Genomic DNA, 21,701 nt, shown 5'->3' with positions numbered 1-21,701 from the left:
ACAGAGATCCACCTGTGTTGCAGAGTATTCCTTTACACTGTGAAGATAGGTCACTGTGATTGGTCTAGTAAAGAGCTGAATGGCCATTAGCTAGGCTGGAAGAGGTTAGGCAGGACTTCTTGGGACAGAGAGGACTCAGAGAGGAAGAAAGGCAGAGTCACCAGCCAGATGTGGAGGAAGCAGGATGGGCAGTTCAGAGTAAAGGTAACTGAGCCACGTAAAAGAATGTATATTTAAAAATACGGGTTACTTTAAGTTATAAGAACTAGTTAGGAACAAGCCTAAGCTAAAGCCGAGCTTTAATAAGGCTTTAATTAATAAGGCTCTGTGTTGTATTTGGGAGCTGGCTGTCGAAGACAGAGAAAGACTACACACCTGCCTCTGCTTCTCAAGTACTAGGATTAAAGGAGTGCACCACCATGCCCAGCAACACTTGACTTTTTTGAGTTCTCCGAATTCCACCTGCCTCCTGCATGGAGAGATGGTATCTTTCAACATGATAACAGTGCTTATCATGTTGGTATGGTGTTGCACCTCCACTCCCACAGACGTGAGGGAAAAAGAATCATCAGTTTGAATCAAGTTGCTTTTCATAGCAAGGAGCTAACACTTCACCATGGTAGTTCATTTCTGCACTTCCAGCACTCAGGAGGCTGAGGTAAGAGGATTGCCATAGACTCAAGGCCAATTTGGTCTACAAAGTGAGTTCCAGGACAGCCAAGATTATGAAGTGAAACCTTATTAGATTATGAAGCAGGAAATCAGCATGGGCAGAATAAAGGTAATAAAGCCAGGAGGCAGGAAGTAATTTTTAAAAAAATGGGTTAATTTAAGATAGAAGAGCTAGTGGTACAAGCCTAAGCTATCACCCAAGCTTTTGTAATAACAAGTCTCTGTGTGGTTATTTGGGACCTGGCAGTCCTGACAAGAAACTCCACCTACACTGTCCAGATCTCAAACTCACATGTGTCGTCTTCATTTCTCTCCTGAGCTTCAGACTCTCCTGTGTCTACCTGCCTGCTGCATCTCTCCATAGGACCCACAATCCCACAGCTACTGGCATCATTTCCACTTGCTCTCAGACCTCATTTGGGTCCCCTTGTTTGGTAAATTGCATCAGGCCATATAGCTGTTTTTTCCAGTGCTGTTAGTTGAAATCAACTTTCATAATAGTTGAAATAATTTGTTTTTTGAACAATATTGAATACCATTTGAAAAGAATGAATTAACCAGTTGCCCAATTCTTTCACTTATGCCTGTTATGATCAAATTCTCTCTAACAAGCCACTTGAAGTACTTTCAGTTTTTTGTTTGTTTGGTTTTTTTTGTTTTGCTTTGTGGTTTCCAGCTAGTCTCCATGACTCAGAGTTTTGCTTTTCCAATTTTCCTTGATCCTTGAAAAGTCCAGAGTAACACTGGGCAGTGGCAGTGCACACCTTTAATCCCAGCACTTGGGAGGCAGAGGCAGGCAAATCTCTGAGTTTGAGGCCAGCCTGGTTTACAGAGTGAAATCCAGGACAGCCAGGGATACACAAGAGAAACCCTGTCTTGAAATATCACCCCCCACACACACAAAAAAAAAAAAAAAAAGGGAGAAAAAAAAGTCCAGGGTAATTTTTCAAAAAGGCAGATATTTTGTCAGTTTCTGGTTAAAAACTTAGTTTCTTTTCAATTGCTGTGACAAAACACTATGACTAAAGCAACTTATAAGAGAAGCATTTACACTGAGGTTCACTGTTCCAGAAGGTTAGAATCTATGACCATCATAGTGGTGGGGCATGGCAACAGGCAAGCAGGCAGGCACACATTGTTCTGAACCAGAAGCTGAGAGCTCAGATACCATCTCCATCTACAAGCACAAAGCAGAGAGAACTAACTGGCAATGGCTTGATCGTTTTGAAACCCCAAGGTCTATCCCCAATGACACACCTTCTCCAACAAGGCACACCTCTTAATCCTTCCCAAATACTTCCACTAATTGAGAATCAAGATTTCAAACGTAGAAGCCTGTGGGGGTCATTCTCATTTAAACCATCACAAAAACCATGGGTGGAGTATGCTAAGGAGAGGTAAGGTAGGATGGTGCATATCTGTGATTCCAATACTTGGGAGCAACAGGCAGGAAAAGGTTCAAGGTCCTCTTCAGCTACACAACTGAGGCCAGCCTGGGCTATATGAGACTGTGTCTCAAAGAAAAACAAACAGGTCCATATATTTGAGTCTGGGTTAGTGGCACAAGCCTTTAATCTGAGCACTACAGAGGCATAAGCAGATGGATCACTGAGTTCGAGGCCATCAAGAAACCCTGCCTCAAAAAAACATCATCCATATATTCATAGGAAGTCAGTATATAGTATTTAAATTTAGTCCAGCATGATAATACATTCCTTTAATCCCAGCACTTGGAAGGCAGAGGCAGGCGGATCTCTGAGTTCAAGGCCAGCCTGGTCTACAGAGTGAGTTGCAGGATAGCCAAGGGATACACAGAGAAACTGTGTCTTAATAAACCAAAATCAAAATAATAATAATGATAAATAATAAATTTAGAACGAGTGGTAGGATATGGGTTAGACTTATGGATGGTTGGACTGGAGAGATGGCTTATCAGTTAAGAGCACATATTGCTCTTACAGTAGAACCTGAGATCAGTTCCTAACACCTGTATCAGATGGTTCACAATTGCCAGTAACCAACTCTGGGGGATCCAAGGTCCTCTTCTGACCTGGGGTGGGGGAACCTGTACTTATGTGTATATTTCCACACAGAGACACATACATGTAGTAAATAAATAAACTCTAGAATTATGAGTAGTTTTACACACATACACACACACACACACATATATATACACACTACAACAACAAAGGGAAAGTAGGTTGCCTTTGGAAGTGGACCCAGAGGTGTGAAAGAGTAGAGGGAAGAGGTACTTTTTTTTTTTTTTTTTAGTTTTTCGAGACAGGGTTTCTCTGTGTAGCTTTGCGTCTTTCCCGAAACTCACACTGTAGCCCAGGTTGGCCTCGAACTCACAGAGATCCACCTGCCTCTGCCTCCCGAGTGCTGGGATTAAAGGTGTGTGCCACCACTGCCAGCTGGAAGAAGTACTTTTTCATTGTAAATCTTTCTGTAATGGTAGGCTGGAAGTACTTGGATTAAAATCCCAAACAGAACAAAACAGTTTTTCATGGCCCCTCCTTACCTGTAGAATTAAGTCCAAACAGCTTAGAAATACATCCTTGTTGTTACTCAGTGTGGTCCTCAGAGCAGTAGCATGGCCATTGCTGTTATTGTTTGGTTTTGCTCTTTTCTTTTAGCTCTTTGGGGGCCTGCCACTCAGCTCCCAAATAAATCACACACAGAGGCTTATTCTTAATTATAAATGCCCGGCATTAGCTTGGCTTGTTTCTTGCCAGCTATTCTTAACTAATTATCCCCTCTATCTTTTGCCTCTGGGCTTTTTCCTTTTCTTCTGTATATCTTACTTTCACTCTTACTCCATGGCTGGCTGTGTAGCTGGGTGGTGGGCCCCCTAAAAGAGCTAAGAGAAAAGAACAAAAATAACAACATTTTGGAGCCCAACTGGGGGGCCACAGAAACCAACACATCCACTGTAGCTCCTTAGAAATGCAAACTCTCATCTGGTGGCGCTGGTGCACACTTTTAATCCCAGCACTCAGAAAGCAGAGCCAGGTGGATCTCTGTGAGTTTGAGGCCAGCCTGGTCTACAGAGCGAGATCCAGGACAGGCATCAAAACTACACAGAGAAACCCTGTCTGGAAAAACCAAAAAGGAAGAAGAAGAAGAAGAAGAAGAAGAAGAAGAAGAAGAAGAAGAAGAAGAAGAAGAAGAAAGAAAGAAAGAAAAGAAATGCAAACTCTCAGGGCTGGAGATGGCACATACTGTTCTTAGAGAGGACCTGGGTTCGGTTCCCAGCACCCGCTTTGCACAGCTCACAACTGTGAAATCCATCTTCCAGGGATCTGATGACCTCCTGTGGCATCTAGGCATCTGTACTCATGTGCACACACCCTCGACTCATGTGAACATGTACATGTAATTAAAGTAGAAAATAAATCTTTAAAAAGGACTTTAATCCCTGTACTATTGAGGTAGTGGGAGGTGGATCTCTGTGAGTTTCAAGGTCAGCCTACTTTACATAGCAAGTTCCAAGCCAGACAAACCACACAGTGAGACCCTCTCTGTCAAAAAAAAAAAAAAAAAAAAAAAAAAAAAAGGCCCTAACTTCACAAGGTTTTCAGATAACCCATACTTAGTCAGGCTTAGGAAGCACCTCTTTTGTAAGCCCATGTAAGCTCAAGATCAAGACTGTGTGTATCCCTTCAATTTTAATGTTTTCTTCTCATTGGCCATGGGGACTGACCTCCTATCACGCCTTCAATCTGATTTCTAGGCGCTGGGAGGTGTCTGTGAGCTGAGAGCTATATTCTAGCCCCCGTAACAGACTCAGCTATTAGCAGAGAGACTTCCAAACCCTCTGCAGCCGTGTTAGCTCTGACTGAGGCTGCCTACTTTTCGTTCAGCAAACATTTATTAGCTTCCTGCTGTGCGCTTAGCTGGCGTCAACGTAGGGAGAAAGCACTGAGCTCCCTTTGAGGTTTTCAGTTCCAACTCCAGTCGCTTGCCATCCAGGGCTAGAAGTTGTCTGCGCAACACTCGGTATTTTTCTCTACCCGACTGCGCGGCTTTTCTGAGCGTTACGGCGCCCTCCTCCTGCCCCCAGCGCGGCGCAGGCGGGGACCCACCGGTTTCGCTCTGTTCGCAGCAGAGAAGGGAGGACCCTAGGGACCTGGACCTCTGCGTCTGGTCGCCCAGCCTTGTTGTGGCTTGGGCCCACATGGAGGGGATCGCGGAGTCCCAGACGCCTGACTTGCGAGACGTGGAGGGCAAGGTGGGCAGGAAGACCCCCGAAGGGCTGCTCCGCGGGCTTCGAGGCGAGTGGGAGATGGGGACCTCTGGGGACCTGCTGCTCCCGGGGGCGCCCAGCACCGGCCACGGCCTGGGGGACAAGATTATGGCGCTGAGGATGGAGCTGGTGAGTGTGGGTGCTACAGGCCACGGGGACAGGGACGGGGTCCTCAGCATAAGGCCGTTTGTAGGGACAGGCTCAGGTTCCCGGAGTTAGGCTGCCGAGGAGGGTCCCTCCCAGATCAATCCATATACCCTGGGTTGAAAGTGAAGAGAAGTGACGTCTCATTACCTCATGACCTCTCACTCCCAAGGGTGAGTGAAGGGTTGATAGATCCTGAGAACTGGAAGCAGGAGGCACAGCTCTTGGAACTTTTCCCTGCCCAATAATCGGGAGGAAGGAGGCTAAGCAGTAAAAAAACAAAAAAAAAAAAAACTTAGTTCAGAGCAAATTCTTCCTTCCCATCGGCACCTGGGCCCACCAATTTGCTCATACACCATTGTAAGGCAACCGTTTTCTACCCACTTCTCTGGCAAACTGGGGAAAGGTTTCTTCCTAAGGCCCCAGGGTGTTCAAGTCAGGATTGGGGGGGGGGGCAGGGGGAAGCGCTTTGGTGAGGTAATACTTGCTGAAACTGCCTGCATTAGGGGTACACTAAAACATGTCCCTTTTGTAAGCATCCCACCGTCATGGTGTTAAACATTCTAAGACCTTAACAGAGACAGAGCACCAACACAGTCCGAGTTGGCCCTTCACCTGGGATTCAGACTCCCAGGGTCTCACCTGAATCTTCTTGGGAAGAAGGAAACAGCAGAACCCCGCCTTCCCTGGAGCTGTTGGTCTAGATTCTGAGCCAAAAGGGCAGCCGGGCCCCGCAGGGCCCTGGTTCCGGTGAAACAGATGAATTACACCTGCCACCACTTTGCAGCCAGTTCTGGAGAACTGAGAATTGCCAGCTATGTGTGGGCTCAGAACCAGAAGTCCACAGTGACTGCTCCAGTGAAGTCTTCCTGGGGTCCACTGTGTGCCCAACCTTAGGTCAAGCAGATCTGAAAGGGTGGAAGGAGGAAAGGACCTCCAAGGCCAGCCCAGGGCTCTCATTCTATGCTAAGAGCCTCCTGGGATGCTGGTCAGAGAGGATCCCTGGGGGCAGGATATGAATGCCAAGTGTGTGCTTGGCCTTGATGGTTGTCGTTGAATGCCAAGTTCTCCAGAGCAGGGCTGTGACTGTACTTACCTCTGAAAGAGGCCAGGTTTGCCTCATTGTACATACTGCTCGAGGCATAGAGAGGACAGCCTACCTAGTTTGTCCTTTGAAAACTAAGTTGTTTTGTTTTGAGACATGGGCTCACTATGTAGCTCAGGCTGGCCCCCAAACGCATATTCCTCTTGTCTCTTGCTTGAGTGCTGGCTGGGATTATGAGCATATGCCACCATACCCAGCTAGAAATTAAATTATACTGAGAATATAAGCCATGTATCAATGTCCGGCATGATACATGGTATTTTTCTTTTTAAAAGAATTTTAAGAAACTTTATGTGTAGGAATATTTTGCCTGTATGAATGTGTGTGTACCACATGCATGCCTGTTGCCCATGGAGGTTAGAGAGCATCAAATCCCTTGGAACTGGAGTTATGGATGGTTGTGAGCCACTGTGTGGGTTCTGGGAACCTAACCCGGATCCTCTGCAAGAACAAGTGCTCCTGACTGCTAAGCCGTCTCTCTGGTGGCATTTCCCCCTTTGAGGTGCTGAACCTAGGGCTTTGCACACACTAGGTGAGTGCTCTGCACTTGAGCTGTACGACGCTCAGCTAGATAAGTGCTATTTTATATATGAATGTAAGCAGTTGCCCACAACCCCTCCAAAAGTAAAGTCAAGATTTGAGCCCAGATCACTTGATCACATTTATCATGAAAACCTGCTTTGTGCTAGATACTTTAAGCACATTTCATGTCATTGAAATGAGAAAAGTTTCAATGTCCGTGGGCTTGCTTCTCATACAGGAAATCTGGAGGCGGGCCTAACCTCTGACTCTTGTTCTTTATAAACTTTAGGGGAGTACATTTAACTTCTGCTTTCAACTCTTCTAACTTTTGACCTATCTGACCTGGGGTCTGAGGCTTCCCATAAACAGTGTTTTGGAGACCATAAGGAGAAGGTCCATGTCAGGGTCCTTTCCCCCTCCTCCGGCCAGGATAGCACTGGTTTCTTCTTGTACTCTACTCTAACTGCTAGATTAGAAGCACAAGGGCAGGGCAGGAGATTTGGGGCCAGGAAGGCAGAACTGACCAAAGTCTTCTAAGGCCTGTCCTTCAGCTGTCCCTCTCTCTCTGCTCTCCTTGTGGAGGAGCAGAGGCTTGCCCTTCAGGCCAAGGTCAGCCTACTTTTGGCTTCCTACTCTTGCTTTGTTCCCTAGTCTGAAGTTGAGTGAAGAGCCAGTCTGACGGATGTGTGGGAATGGCAAGCAATGGCGACCTCCCCGTCCACCCAAAGAGCTGTTGCTATGAGAAGCCACCTCCGCAGAGCAGTTTGTGAGAAAGCATGAGGCAAGGAATGGGGCAAGACATGAGTACAGATTTTGTCTCCACTTCTGATGTATTTTCTGGTCTTAAGCAGGGTCCTGTCTTTTCCGTGTTCTTACGGATTTTTGACCTTTGACAAAGGAAACAAGGGAGTAATTGTGGAACTAGACAACTGTTAAGAACTTTTATTTTAGTGACAATAGTTAATCCCAACATTACCAGGGATCTAGAAACTGGTCTTCAGGCTTTTAACCTGAGGCCTGATTTGGGTTGAGCAAAGAGGGAGCCCTGCCCAGGACATCTGGGCTGGGCAGAATCTAATCTACATATGGGGAAGGGAAGGGAGCCTCCAGGGAAAAGCACTGGGCGGCCTCTATTTATCTTCTGCTCAGTTTCCAAAGAGATGGTATGAAATGAGTGTTTCTTTTTCTGGGGAGGAAGCCTTTTGCTTCTATTCTTGGGGGGATGGTGCTGTCATAGTCAGGGAATCCCACTGTCGCAGCATTAAAGAATCTGGTGCTCGGGTTGGTTTCCTAAGCAACACAGTACAACTCAGCTTCTTGAGAATCACAGAACTGAATGAAAGGTGTTCTGTGCAACCTTTGGCAGAAAACCTGAAATGAGTTGGCCAGGAACAGCTGCTCTCAGGGAGCTGATGACCTGGGGTACGGAAGGAGGAGACAGACTGAAGCTTGTATAGGAAGAGAAATGCTGTTGGGGCTAGGGATGTGATCAGATGTAGAGTGTTTACTTGCCTTATGCATAAAGCCCTGAGTTGAATCCTGAGCACCACATAAAACTGGGTGTGGCGTGGCATGGCTGTAATCCCAGCACACTAGAGGTGAGGCAGCAGGATTAGAAATTCAAGAGGAAAAATGCTGGAACAAGGGCCTGCTCCCAGAAGAGCTGACCTGGAGTGATGTGGTATCAGGTGCTCCCCACTTAGAACTGGAGGACAGTACATCCTCTGGCTGGAATGCTTCTCCCCACGGATCAAGTCCAGCCTAACCAGTCTTAGCTCATATCTCTCATCTAGGTTTGGGTTATGGCCCTCCAGGTACTCACAATTCTCAGTAGCAATTGTTTTCTCTACCATTTGCCACATGGAATTTTTTTTTAAAATTTTGGATTTATTACCTTTTTTCTATGTTTGAGTGTTTTGCCTGTTTATGTATACATGTGGACCACATGCATGACTGGTGCCTGCACAGATCACAAGAGGGCTTCATACCCCTGGAACTGGAGTTAAGGATTGTTATGAGCTACCACGTGGGTGCTGGGAACCGAACCCTGGTCTTCTTCAAGAAGAAGTGAAGCCATGCATTGTGGCACACATCTTTAGTCCTAGCACTGGGAAGGCAGAGGCAAGTGTCCTTACCTGCTAAGCCATCTTGCTGGCCTTCCAAGTCCTTCTTAAAAATATCTTTTTATTTTGAGACAAAACAGTTGTCTGGGATGTCCTTGAATTTGCAATCCTGCCTCTATCTCTTCAGTAGCTGGGATGACAAATTTGTGCCACCAGGCCCATTTCTATATGAATGTATTAGTTTGGTTAAAAGTTAAAGTAAATAAACATCCGTCGGGCAGTGGTGGCGCACACCTTTAATCCCAGCACTCTGGGAGGCAGAGCCAGGCGGATCTCTGTGAGTTCGAGGCCAGCCTGGTCTACAGCGTGAGCTCCAGAACAGGCACCAAAACTACACAGAGAGACCTTGTCTCGAAAAAAAACCAAAAAAACCAAAAAAACCAAAAAAAAAAAAAGTTAAAAAAATAAATCTAAACGTAAAAGCAATAATGTACTGGGTATGGTGGCACACTCCTTTAATCCTGGAACTCAGTAGGCAGGGGCAAACAGATCCCTCTGAGTTTGAGGCTAGCCTGGCATACATAGTGAGTTCCAGGCCAGCCAGGGGTATATAGTGAGACCTGCCTCAAAAACCAAACAAAACAAAAACAATAACAACCAATGTTGTGGCAAAATCTTGATTCACAAAGAAGTGTCTAGACTTGAGGCTAGAGAGATGGACAAGGGTCATAATATAACAGGCTTTTGAATGCAGCTGCTGATGTGTTTATTCTCTCTGAACACTGCAAAGCTCAGGGGCAGGTTCAGACTTGTGCTTGAGAAAGGTTAACTCAGTACATTTGAGCTGGGAGGGACCCCTGGAGATTACACTGTAGGTCACACTTAACTTCCGGGAGACTAAAGGCCCCAAATGCCCAGCCATTGGGATTCTGAACCCGAGCTCTACCTAGCCCTTCTTCCCTTGGGCCTTGTCACCAATCTTTAGGGAACAGGGAACCAAGTTAGTGCCCTCTTGCTTCCTCAGAGCCCATCTCCTTTTGGCCCAAACTGTTTCCCAGCTGACACCTTACTAGCCAGCCTCTGGTTTCTAAGTCATACTGGGGAGTCTGGATTGATTTAATACTTCACTGTTGTTCTAACTTCGCACAGTGGCTGGGCCTTAATCTACTGCTATTTCAGCCAGCAACTGCAGCTCCACAGTCTGCTTCTCGAGTAGCCGCCTGGCCGCTCAGACCACAGCCTGGTGGGGATTCTGTTGCTGCAGACACTAGCAGTTGCTGCCGCTAAACCTTAATTAAATCTCTATCATTCTATTTATAAATCAAACTTAAGATTCAAAGGCTGGGGTGAAAACCTAGCTCAGAGAGGCTGGGTCACAACGAGCTAATCTTTCCCTGCTGGCATCTGCGAAAGACCTGTGCTTCTGCTCTGCCAACCCCAAAAAGCTGTGGCACTCCAAATCCCTCCCTACTACTTCCTGTGTCTCTCTGTCTCTCCTGGATGCCCTCTGCCAACTAGTTGCTGACTCAGTCTCCTGACCCAAGGTTGCTTTTATTTAAATCAATGCAAATGCAAATTCAGGGTTCACAGTGTGTGATCAAATATCTCCCAACAGTTTACCTTGAACAGGACATTTGAAGCCCAGTCAGAATGGATTTTGGATTTGTGTGTGTGTGTGTGTGTGTGTGTGTGTGTGTGTGTGTGTGTTGCTAGGCAGGTACTCTGCATTAACCCTAACTCTGGATTTGTTAGTTTTTTGTTTGTTTGTTTGTTTTTGTTTTTGTTTTTTGAGACAGGGTCTCACTATGTAGCTCTGGCTGTCCTGGAATTCCCTATGTTGATCAGGCTGGTCTCGAACTCACAAAGATCTGCCTGCCTCTGCTTTGAAAGTACTGTGATTAAAGGTATGCTACATTGGCTTGGCCTGGATTTGTTAGTTTTTGAAAAGAGATCTCACGCTAGCCTCAAACTCCTTTAAAGTTTTGAAAATGTTTATTATTTTTATTTATATGTATATGCATGTTTGTGCCTATAAAGGTCCGAAGAGGGGATTGGATGTTTTGGGAGCTGTAGTTTATAGGAAGTTGTAAGCCACTTCATATGAGCACTTCAAACTCCAGTCCTCTACGAGAGCAGCAAACAACTAATGAGGCATCTCTCTAGTCCCTGCCTTAAATGCTTGTTCCTCCTACCTCAGCCTTTTTTGTCTGCTTCTTTGATTTTTGTTTTGTTTTGTTTTGAAGACAGGGTTTCACTGTGTAGCCCTGGCTATCCTGGAACACTATTGACCATGCTGGCCTTGAACTCAGAGATCTGCCTGTCTTTGCCTCCCAGGTGTTTCCTCAGCCTCTTAAGTGCTGGAGTTATAGGCATAAGCCATCACAACCAGTCTTTGTAGGTGGAGTTTCTCTGTGTCTCAGTAGCCACTCCATAACCATTCAGAGACTTATTATTAATTATAAATGCTTGGCCAATAGCTCAGGCTTGTTACCAGCTAACTCTTACATTTTAAACTAACCCATATTTCTTATCTATGCTCTGCCACATGGCTTGGTACCTTTTCTCAGTACAGCAAGTTCATCTCCTTCTCTCTGAGTCTCCTCTCAATTCTGATACCACTCCCCTTCTTCATGCTCTTCTTTTGTCTCAAGTCCCACCTAGCCTCTACCTGTCCAGCTATTGGCCAGTCAGCTTCTTTATTAACTCAATCACAGTGGCATATATTCACACAGTGTAAAAGAATATTCCACAAGTCTTGTCTTATTTTATTTCATTAATTTTGAAACAGGGTCTCATGAAGCTCAGGCTAATCTTGAACTGCTGACATAGCTAAGAATGACCTTGAGCTTCTGACCCTCCTGCTTCCATCTCCTAAGTGCCTGGATTACAAATGTGCATCACCAAACCTAATTTATTGGGTGCTAGGGAACCCAGGGCTTAGTGCCTCCTAGGCAAGTGTTCACTCCACTGAGACACATGTGCAGCCCCCCTAGTCACATATTTTAATATTTAACATCTACTAGGACCCCACTGTAGAAAATACACAATGGACCACATTTCAAAATCCTTGCTCCCATGCTGTAAAATGAATAATTTGTTGTTGTCGTTGTTGTTTTGTTTGTTTGTTTGTTTGTTTGTTTTTGAGACAGCATTTCTCTGTATAGCCCTGGCTTGGCTGTCCTAGAACTAGCTCTGTAGACCAGGCTGGCCTTGAACTCACAGAGATCCATCTTCCTCTGCCTCCCAAGTGCTGGGATTAAAGGCGTGTGCCACCTCCACCTGGCTGTCTATGTTTTTAAAAAGTGAAGCATGGCTGGCTGGGCCACAAGGTTAGGGAAACTCATAGCCTAGAACCTGGAACTAATTTCTTTTCTCACTTCTTCAGGCTTACCTTCGAGCTATTGATGTGAAGATCCTGCAGCAGCTGGTGACCTTGAACGAGGGTATTGAGGCAGTTCGTTGGCTGCTGGAGGAGCGGGGAACACTGACCAGCCATTGTAGCAGTCTCACCAGCAGTCAGTATAGCCTGACAGGTGGAAGCCCCGGCCGCTCAAGGTGGGGAAGTTGGGACAGCCTGCCAGATACCAGCTCAACTGACCGGCTAGACAGTGTCTCTATCGGCAGCTTCTTGGACACTGTGGCTCCCAGAGAGCTGGATGAACAAAGACCCCCTGGGCCTTCCTGTCCTGAAATTGACTGGGCCAAGGTTATACCCAATGAAGACAGGGCCAGGACTGAGGTGGACATGACATCCACCACGCTAGGGAGCTTCACAGCTACATGGAAGCTCCCAGGAGATGGGCTTCAAGGTGGACCACCTGAGCTATCAGAGGATGACGATGCCAAGCAGGGCTTTGAGGCTCATTGGTACTGGGGACAGTGCCAGGATGACGTGACCTTCTTGTAAAAGCTTTTTACCTTTTTGTGCTTTGTGGCTCATTCAATTTTTGGCCCAAGCCTCCCTCAGTTTCCCCTCAACCTCCGACTAGACAGAAGCTAGACTGAAATCACTTACCACAGAAATCTGGCTTCTCTCTCTGGTCCCTGGGGAGCCTCTGCATTTATCCCTCAATTATTGGGTCCCTAGAGCTATTTCCATAGAGATATTGACTCTAGAGACCTAGTCTGTGGCTCCTGATGTAAGGGTATCTCCATGCCCCTCCCTGGTAAGATGAAGTTTTATGAAATCTAGGGCCTCTAGGACATCACTGAAGAAGACATGGGGGAATAATCACCTCATCCAAAGCCTGGGAGCCTGGGATGCCTCTTACAAAAAAATGGAGACTTGAGTTGGGGCATTCGGGGCCAAACTTCCATGGATTGGCCCTTCTAGATGCCTTTGGAGTTGGGAAACCAACCCTTTCCTGCCTGCTGAGTGATGTGATTTCCTTTTATGATATACCAAGAGTGCTTCCTCTGTACAGTCCCGGTTGGTGTGTGATAGGTCTGTGTAGAGGGTATTCCTCTGTACAGTCCCGGTTGGTGTGTGATAGGTCTGTATAGAGGGTATTCGGGTCCCTGTTGTCTGCCATTGCCTCTTACGAGAGGGAACACATCGCTCTTCCTACAGATGTCTGTCATGCTTTTCTCCAGTTCTTACTTTTCAAACATGATGTTTTCATTTTTTTCTCAAGGATCTCACTTCTGTGGCTACATCCCTGTTTGGTGCTGTAATGATACTCTTATCGAGTGAGAAACTCAGAGGCCTTCACCTCGGCTCTCAAATCTGCTTGGCTCACTTTACTGCAGACCCCTATCTGGCCCTGGTCCTGGCCTGTCCCATCCCTGTTTCCTGCTTCCAAATCTGTCTGCCAGGAGTTCAGCTTGAGTGTCTTCTCAGTTCCCTCTTTAGGCCTTTGCATTTTTATGTGCCTCTCATCCCACTGTTGTTTGGAAATTAGGAGAGTGAGTTCTCAGAGTTCTGGGGACACTCTCAGATGGTGGAATGATCTTGACCTCTCTGACTCTGTGCTCACCCTTCCCTCATCCTGGCCAGCCTTCCACCATTTGGTCATAAGAATACCTTTCTGAAGTTGAGACACAAGGAAGTCCCTTGTCTGAGCTAGATGTGGGAGTGTGGCAGGAAAAGACAAGTCCTGTGGTCCCTGGGTCTCCTCAGGGGAAAGAGATGCAAAGTCCTTCAGGGCAAGCCCGTGACTCCTGACTTAAGGGATAATTGGGAGTGGCTGTAGGGTTGGATCCCAAGGCCCTAGCTAATTACACCAGAGAAGAAATTCAGGGAAGTTGCCCTTCTGGGGCTCAGGGAAGAGGCAGGCCCAGAGAGGGGGACCACAAAGGCTGTGGTTAATACCTAAACAAATAAGCCCTGCACTCAGGAGGCAGAGGCAGGTGGATCTCTTGAGTTCCAGGCCAGACAAGGCTATATACATAGTGAGACCCAGTCTCAAAAAACAATCAAAGAGCCAGCTGGTGGTGGCTTACGCCTTTAATCCCAGCACTTGGGAGGCAGACGCAGTTGTATCTCTGTGAGTTTGAGGCTAGTCTGGTCTACAGAGCAAGTTCTAGGACAGCCAGGGCTACACAGAGAAACCCTGTCTCCAAAAACCAAAACCCAAACTAACAAAACAAAAACAAAGAAACCCGAGTGACTTCTTGGAGATTAACCCTTTGAGTCCCAGGTAACTGCCCTGTCTTTCCAGGGCCCTGAAATTGGATTACTGGAGGGGAAAGGGCGATCTTTGTTCAGGGGACCCTCCTGAGTTGGAGGAGTATTCCCCAAAACAGCTATTTTCTGCTTTTCAGAATTCCATGTTGGGGAAGGGAAGGTAGCCAAGTTTTTGTGTCTACTATCCTGTCTTCCCAGCCCCAATGCCTCAGTAGTTTTGCAACCACCAAATCCTACAGCAGTTCAGCCTCTGGCTCTTCTATTGACCCCCTCCTCCCCTGTTCTCAAAGTGGTCGCTATTTCTACAGTCACCTCAGTTTCCTCTCCGCTATTGCCAGACTTCCTTACCATGCCCCATAGCTCTGGACTCAGCAGACCCTCTCCTTACCATGCCCCATAGCTCTGGACTCAGAAGACTCTCTCCTTACTGTGCCCCATAGCTCTGGACTCAGCAGACCCTCTCCTTACCATGCCCCATAGCTCTGGACTCAGCAGACCCTCTCCTTACCATGCCCCATAGCTCTGGACTCAGCAGACCCTCTCCTTACCATGCCCCATAGCTCTGGACTCAGACTTCTTCTTACTGTACCCCATAGCTCTGGACTCAGACCTCTCCTTACTGTACCCCACAGCTCTGGACTCAGACCTCTCCATATTGTACCCCATAGCTCCGGGACTCCTGCTTTCTTTTCCTCAGACTGGAATTTCAGATGCCCTGTCCCAGTCCACACTCTGAGCCATCTGTAGTGTTCCTTGGACTCCTGGCCACTTTTCCTCTTTGAAGCTGTTGTATTCCTTTTCTGAGTTACAGTTCATCAGCTATAAACATAGGGGCTGAAGAGGTTGCCTGCCCCCTTGTGGCCATTATGCAACATTGCTGGAGTTGCTGGGTGAAATCTCCAAGTTTAAACGTAATTCAGCGTAGCCTTTCAGATCAGCCCTCCCCGCCCCACCATTGCACAGAGGATTAGGCTGAGAGATGGCACAGGTTTGCCCAGTTCTACCTGTTGTGAAACTGTAGCAATGGCTATGTTAGAGAACCTACTGCCTCTCTGCAATCCCACAGTTCCATCTTAGTCACACTGCCCAGTCAATACGCCAATGCAAAGGAATTGAAAACTATTTTCCTCATCGTAAGACTTGAGACCTACCTGGGTATGATGGCACACACCTGGCCTGTAATCCCAGCACTTGACAGGTGGAGTTCAAAGTCATCTTTAGCTACATAGCTGGCCTGGAACATGTGAGCAATCCTTCTGCCTCAGCCTCCTGAGTGCTGGAATTGCAAGTGTGAGCCACCACACTTGGCTTTGGGTATCCTGTCTTAATACCTTTAGACCCCATTTCATCATCCGAGGAGTTCTAGAGCCATAGAAAATGTATCCCTTGTTCTTCCTACAGGCCTATAGGCTGCGTGGGGGAGGCTCGGCTGTCCTGTGAGTGTGGACTTTTATGATTATAGGGAGGAACTGTTTGGGAGCTCAGAGAACTGGGGAGAGCTGAGAGATGCAGAGACAAGGAGGATGAGAGTCTGAGCAGAGGAAGCACACTGCTCTCCGAGGGTGCTGGGGCTTTTCTCAGAACTCACTAATGGAAAGATGGTAGCTGGGGAAACAGGACCTGGGAGAGGAAGATGGGTCTGGCCAGACTGAATCCATCTGTCCAGGTGACATGAGACCATGGGAGAGGTCAGGTGTTCGGTGTGTATTTGGAGGGAGGTGGTAGTGGTGGTGGTAGTGGTGGTGAGGCTGAACCTTAGGCTGAATGGAAGCTGAGTGGCAGTTTCCGTTAGAAATATTTGGGGTTACAGTGAACACAAGCTCATTGTGGGTATGGTGCCCGGTACATGCTGAGTATTCAATTACACACATTCAGAGATAATGAATGTGTATAAGCCCACAAGGAAATGTAATGTATAAAAAGAAAATTAACCTGGTTTATACTTAAGCATTTTAAAACATTGTTTCTTAATCCTATAAACAACCCATTGTTACTAACATATTGTTGGATAGAAAATTGCTAATTTCAGATAAGTAACAAATAAGCTATGGTATAGATGAAAGCCAGTGTGATCGTAAGGCCTTTCATGAAATCCATGGCTCCCCACTTCACCCCCTCAGTCACTCTTTTCATATTCTCCTAGGAGATCAGGCAGTGTATTGGTTTGCTGTTGCTGATGTAATGGATTACCACAAACTCTAGTGGCTTAAAAACCAGTTAGGCTGGGCATGCTGGCACATGCTGGCAATCCTAGCTCTCAGGGGGCTGGGGCAGGCAGGTTGCAGGTTTGAGGCCAGCCTCAGAAAAGGAGTCAGACTTGGGTGAAAATCCTCAGGCTTTTTAAAGCCTGTAGTCTTGTGACCAAGGTGGAGGGTTTCTGCAGGCTGGCTCCCTGACAATTTCTCCTTTCCAGTACCACTGTGTGCTCCTTCTTCTCCAGGCAGAGGTAATTACACTCCTAGCAGACTAACCCAGGCTCTCCCTGGGAAGTGCAGACACACACACACACACACACACACACACACACACACACACACATACACACACACACACGTACGTCTCCTTTTAAAAATGTTTTTTTTTATTCCTTAGTGATTAATTATTGTTGATACTAGATCCAGTTTTTTTCTTTTTTTTACTTCCTGATTCCTCATCTCAGTCTTCTCTTGGGCATAGGCATACACTCAAATGTGTCAATATATGTTTGAAAACGTATCTTTAAATATATATGAGTATGTGTTTGTGCATGTGTGTATGTGTATGATTCTGGGCTTTTACATGTTTTAATATGTATATATGGTATACTTTGATAGTAAACTAACTTCTATCATGACTTGCTCTCATATTTCAGTGACTTAACACAATATAAGACCTATTTTTCACTAATTCCACAGAGCACAGATATTCCTGGTTGGACAGCTTTCCTCCTCCCTGCCCATGTCAGGCCCCACACTTCTTCCAGTTTCAGATGGTGATACCCTGATTCCTGCACCGCAAACTTTCCCACCAACTTTTTACCAAGTTATTTTACCATCCACTGAGATTCACTGGGATTAAAAAACTATGATTTTTCCGGCACTATTAGTACATTTTTATTTATTAGCTCTAAATCTGTACATAAAAACTTAATATGAACATTTAGTTGCCCTGAAATAAAGTTCATACCAGAATGATAAGACAAATGCTTATGTGTCTTCCATTCCCCACCTCCCCCCACTCCCCTTTTTTTGTTGAGCAGAGTCTCACATAGCCCAGACTGGCCTTCAACTCACTGTATAGCTAAGGCTTACCCTAAACTCCTGATCTTGCCTCCATCTTCCAAGTACTGGGATCATAGGCCTACACCACTATACCTGGCATCACAAAAATAAATAAAACCCAAACAGGGTCTCACGTTGTAGTCCAGATTAGCCTGGAACTCAAGGATCCTCCTGCCTCAGACTCCTGAGACTAGGATTCCATGTGTGTACTACCATGCCTAGTTTTCCAAGTCGTATTCGAAGTAGTAATGGTGTTCCATTATTTTCTTTTAGTTTACTCTCTTTCTCTGGGTTTTTTTTGTTTTTTTGTTTTTTTGAGACAGAGTTTCTCTGTGTAGCTCTGGCTATCCTGGAACTTGCTCTGTAGACCAGGCTGGCCTCAAATTCACAGAGATCAGCCTGCCTATGACTCATGAGTGCTGGGATTAAAGGCGTGCGCCACCACTTTCCAGCTATTCTCTCTTTTAAAGAGCTGGCTCAGTGGTTAAGAGCACTTGCTGCTCTTCCACAGGACCCAAGTTTGGTTCTTAGCACATCCAGCAGTTCATAATCACCTGTAACTCCAGCTCCAGGGGATCAGATGCCTGCACTCAAGTACACTTACATTCACAGACCCTAGTACAAGCACACACACCTACACATAAGTAAAAAGAATAAAGGAAAATTTTGTTTTGAGCTGGGTGATGGTGGCACACACCTTTAATCCCAGAACTCGGGAGGCAGAGCTAGGTGGATCTCTGTGAGTTCAAGGCCAGCTTGGTTTACAGAGCGAGATCCAGGACAGTCACCAAAACTACACAGAAAAACCCTGTCTCAAAAACAAACAAACAAATTTGTTTTGAGACAGGGTTCTCTGTGTAACAGCCCTGGCTGTTCTAGAACTCACTTTGTAGACAAGGCTGGCCTTGAACTCACAGAGATCTGCCTGTTTCTCTGCCTCCCGAGTGCTGGGATTAAAGGCGTGTGCCACCACTGCCTGGCAAAAGTAAAATTATTTTATATGTATACATGTGTACACATATGTGACTGTATGTATGTGCAACATGTGTATGCAGGTGGCCTGGTGGCTAGAATAACTGGAGATACGGTGGTTGTGAGCTGTCCTATATGGGTGCTGGGAACTGATCCGTGGCCCTCTGAAAAGGCAGGAAGTGTTCTTAATCACTGAGCCATCTTTTCAGCCTTTAAAAAAAAATCTTAAAAAAATCTTAAAACAATATCAAAATAGGAGACTGGGAATGTAGCTCAGGTGCAAGGCAGAGTGCACACCTGACATGCATGAGGCCAGGACGGTTAAGTAAAGCAAGGTATGGGGGTGCACTCTAATGACAACGTTTGGGAGATGGAGACAGGAAGATCAGAAGTGTGGTGGTGCACTCTAATGACAACATTTGGGAGATGGAGACAGGAAGATCAGAAGTGCAAGTCATTCTTGGCTATACAGGTAAGTTTCAGGCCAGACTGGGCTACATGAGACTGTCTCCAGAAGTAAAATAATCAAGAAAAAAGTAGAGGAAATAGAGTAATGAATTCTTATACACCTACCAACCAACTTACTTTTTCTTTTTTGAAGACCTTAGTTTACTTCTCAGGGGTAGGGATGCATGTCCCTATAGTGCATGTGTAAGTCAGAGGACAGCTGTAGAAGTTGGTTATTTTCCTTCCACATGTCAGTCCTGGGGACTCAGATAGTCCGGATTAATAGCACATGCCTTTACTCACTGAATCATCTCACCTGCCCATGAGGACCTGGGTTTAATCCTTAGAAACTACATAAAAAAGCTAGGTGTGATGGCTAGCACTAAGGGAGGGTGAAACAGGTAAGCCTCTGTGCTGTGGGATGGTCTGTATGTCAAGTGTGTTGCTGATTGGTCAATAAATAAATCACTGATTGGCCAGTGGCTAGGCAGGAAGTATAGGGGGGACAAGGAGGAGAATAAAGCTGGGAAGTGGAAGGCTGAGTGAAAGAGACACTGCCAGCCGCCACCAGGACAAGCAGCATATGAAGATGCCAGTAAGCCACGAGCCATGTGGCAAGGTATAGATTTATAGAAATGGATTAATTTAAGCTGTAAGAACAGTTAGCAAGAGCCTGCCACGGCCATACAGTTTGTAACCAATATAAGTCTCTGTGTTTACTTGGTTGGGTCTGAGCTGCTGTGGGACTGGCAGGTGAGAAAGATTTGTCCTGACTGTGGGCCAGGCAGGAAAACTCTAGCTACACCTCTGGCTCATAGGCCAGTCTCACTAGTGTACCTGGTGAGTCCCAGGCCAATGAGAGACCCTATCTCAAAACGCAAGGGGGGCAGTGCATGATGAACAATACCCAGTGTTGCAGAATATTATTTTAACTATGTAAAGGTGTGTTACATTTGTTTATGCTGCATTTGTTTAACTATGTGAAGATGTGTTGCTGTTTTACTTTGCCTGCTTAAGGGCACCTGCTTGGTCTAATAAAAAGCTGAATGGCCAATAGCTAGGCAGCAGAGGGATAGGTGGGGCTTGCAGGCAGAGAGAATAAATAGGAGGAGGAATCTAGGCTCCAGAGAAAAGATAATAACAGGAGAGAATGAGGGAGAAAGAGAGGGAGGAAGAGAGGGAGATGCCTGGGACTAGGCAGCCAGGCAGTTGCCAGCCAGCCAGACACATAGTAGGACATACAGAATGAAAGAAAGGTAAAAGGCCCCAAGGCAAAACAAAGATGAAGAGAAACAGGTTAATTTAAGTTAAAGAAAAGAAGCAAGCCAGAAATGAGCATAAGCCAAGGTTGTGCATTCATAAGTAATAAGAAGTCTCTGTGTCATGATTTGGGACTGGTTGGTGACCCAAAAGAAAGCCTGTTACATTTGGCATTCCAATGTGGGGCTCAAATTTCCACATAAGGCCTAAGAAAGTTGAAAAACAAAACAAAACAAAATGGATATAGCTCCTTTAATAGATTCTGCCATACAGTGAGTACTTGAGTAGCACATTAAATAGAAACAAAAAGCTAAGTAAAAATGCCTGCCACAGTGCAGGCACCAGCTTCCTAGAGCTGGGGCAGTTAGAAACAGCTTCCAGCTGAATGCAGCTCTCAGCTAGGCTCAAGGGGTATAAAGCTTGGCTTTCACAGACCTGAGCAGGGTGGGGCAAGCTGCCAGCCCAAAGCTGTTTAACAGTTTAAGATCTGGCTCACGAGGTCAGAAAAGGCTAGAGACACTCAGTAAAGCGGGTTCAGATGGGAAAAACTTGTAAACAGGTTACAGTGTGTTTAAAAATGTGTGTAGGCTTAAGGAAAAAAAATGAGTTAGACAGTCATAGGAAAAAATAGTTTAAAAATAATCAGTAGAGTCTTTAAAGAGAGAGCAAAGTGATACATAAGAAAAAAGCTACATAAAGATGGGAAATACACAGGGAGTCTGGGTCCTGTATGGTGTTGTGTTGACTTTGAATTTTTTTGAATGCTGATAGCTGCTGAGAGACATGGGATTGTAAAAGGGATTGCTGAATTAAACCAGCCTAGATACTTTAGAAATACCTTAATTTTCAAATGGAATTCAGATAATGTGTTGGGGAAGAGGTTATGCTTTTGTTTCCATAGGAAACAAAAGGCTGTGGATTCCTTCAAGGTTAATAGACATCAGGTTTGATGGGGGAGACCTCCTGAAAATCTTGGTTACAGACATAAAGAAATAAACCAAGAAAAACCATAAGACAGGTTCCGTATATACTGATCCCTCTGCATGGCAACAGTTCAGAGATTGGACAACAAATGTTACAACTAGTTTTCCCAGGACTTGACCATTGTGTCAATTTTTTCAGGGTCCCCTAAAGATGCCGTCTCCCTCAGGCAATAGGAAGCAGTCTAGAGAACACAACGCCCATATTCCCTAGAGGTGGGGTGGGTGGTTTTTGGTCTTTCAGTGGGTTATGGATGTTTGTCATCGTTTAGTGGGGATATAGGAATATAGGATAAAAAGACCTCAAATATTTTACATTGGTATGGATTTTGATATATTGACACAAATTTAAAGTTATTTTGTTATACTATATGTATGTTTCTACTTTTGTTTGAGGTATT

The 21,701-nt window shown here is 45.7% G+C and overlaps 1 protein-coding gene across 1 annotated transcript; it reads left to right on the top strand.

Annotated features, from left to right (window-relative positions):
• Positions 1-4,352: 4,352 nt before the first annotated feature.
• On the top strand, positions 4,353-14,788 carry Lurap1 (leucine rich adaptor protein 1). Its single transcript, XM_059254756.1, has 2 exons — positions 4,353-5,050; positions 12,141-14,788. Exons 1-2 carry the CDS (start codon positions 4,853-4,855, stop codon positions 12,660-12,662), a joined length of 720 nt encoding a protein of 239 aa, XP_059110739.1. The 5' UTR covers positions 4,353-4,852; the 3' UTR covers positions 12,663-14,788.
• Positions 14,789-21,701: the final 6,913 nt, after the last annotated feature.

The sequence above is a fragment of the Peromyscus eremicus genome, chromosome 2, assembly GCF_949786415.1.
Source record: "Peromyscus eremicus chromosome 2, PerEre_H2_v1, whole genome shotgun sequence".
Classification (NCBI taxonomy): Eukaryota; Metazoa; Chordata; class Mammalia; order Rodentia; family Cricetidae; genus Peromyscus; species Peromyscus eremicus.
The sequence above is the reverse complement of the archived record's forward strand: the minus strand, read 5'-3'. Positions and strand labels throughout refer to the sequence as shown.

Bases quoted from the DNA above. Each gene is read 5' to 3' on its own strand.
- Lurap1 (XM_059254756.1), top strand. From the start codon at position 4,853: ATGGAGGGGATCGCGGAGTCCCAGACGCCTGACTTGCGAGACGTGGAG. The intron at 5,051-12,140 runs GTGAGTGTGGGT...TCACTTCTTCAG, and splicing joins TGGCGCTGAGGATGGAGCTG to GCTTACCTTCGAGCTATTGA.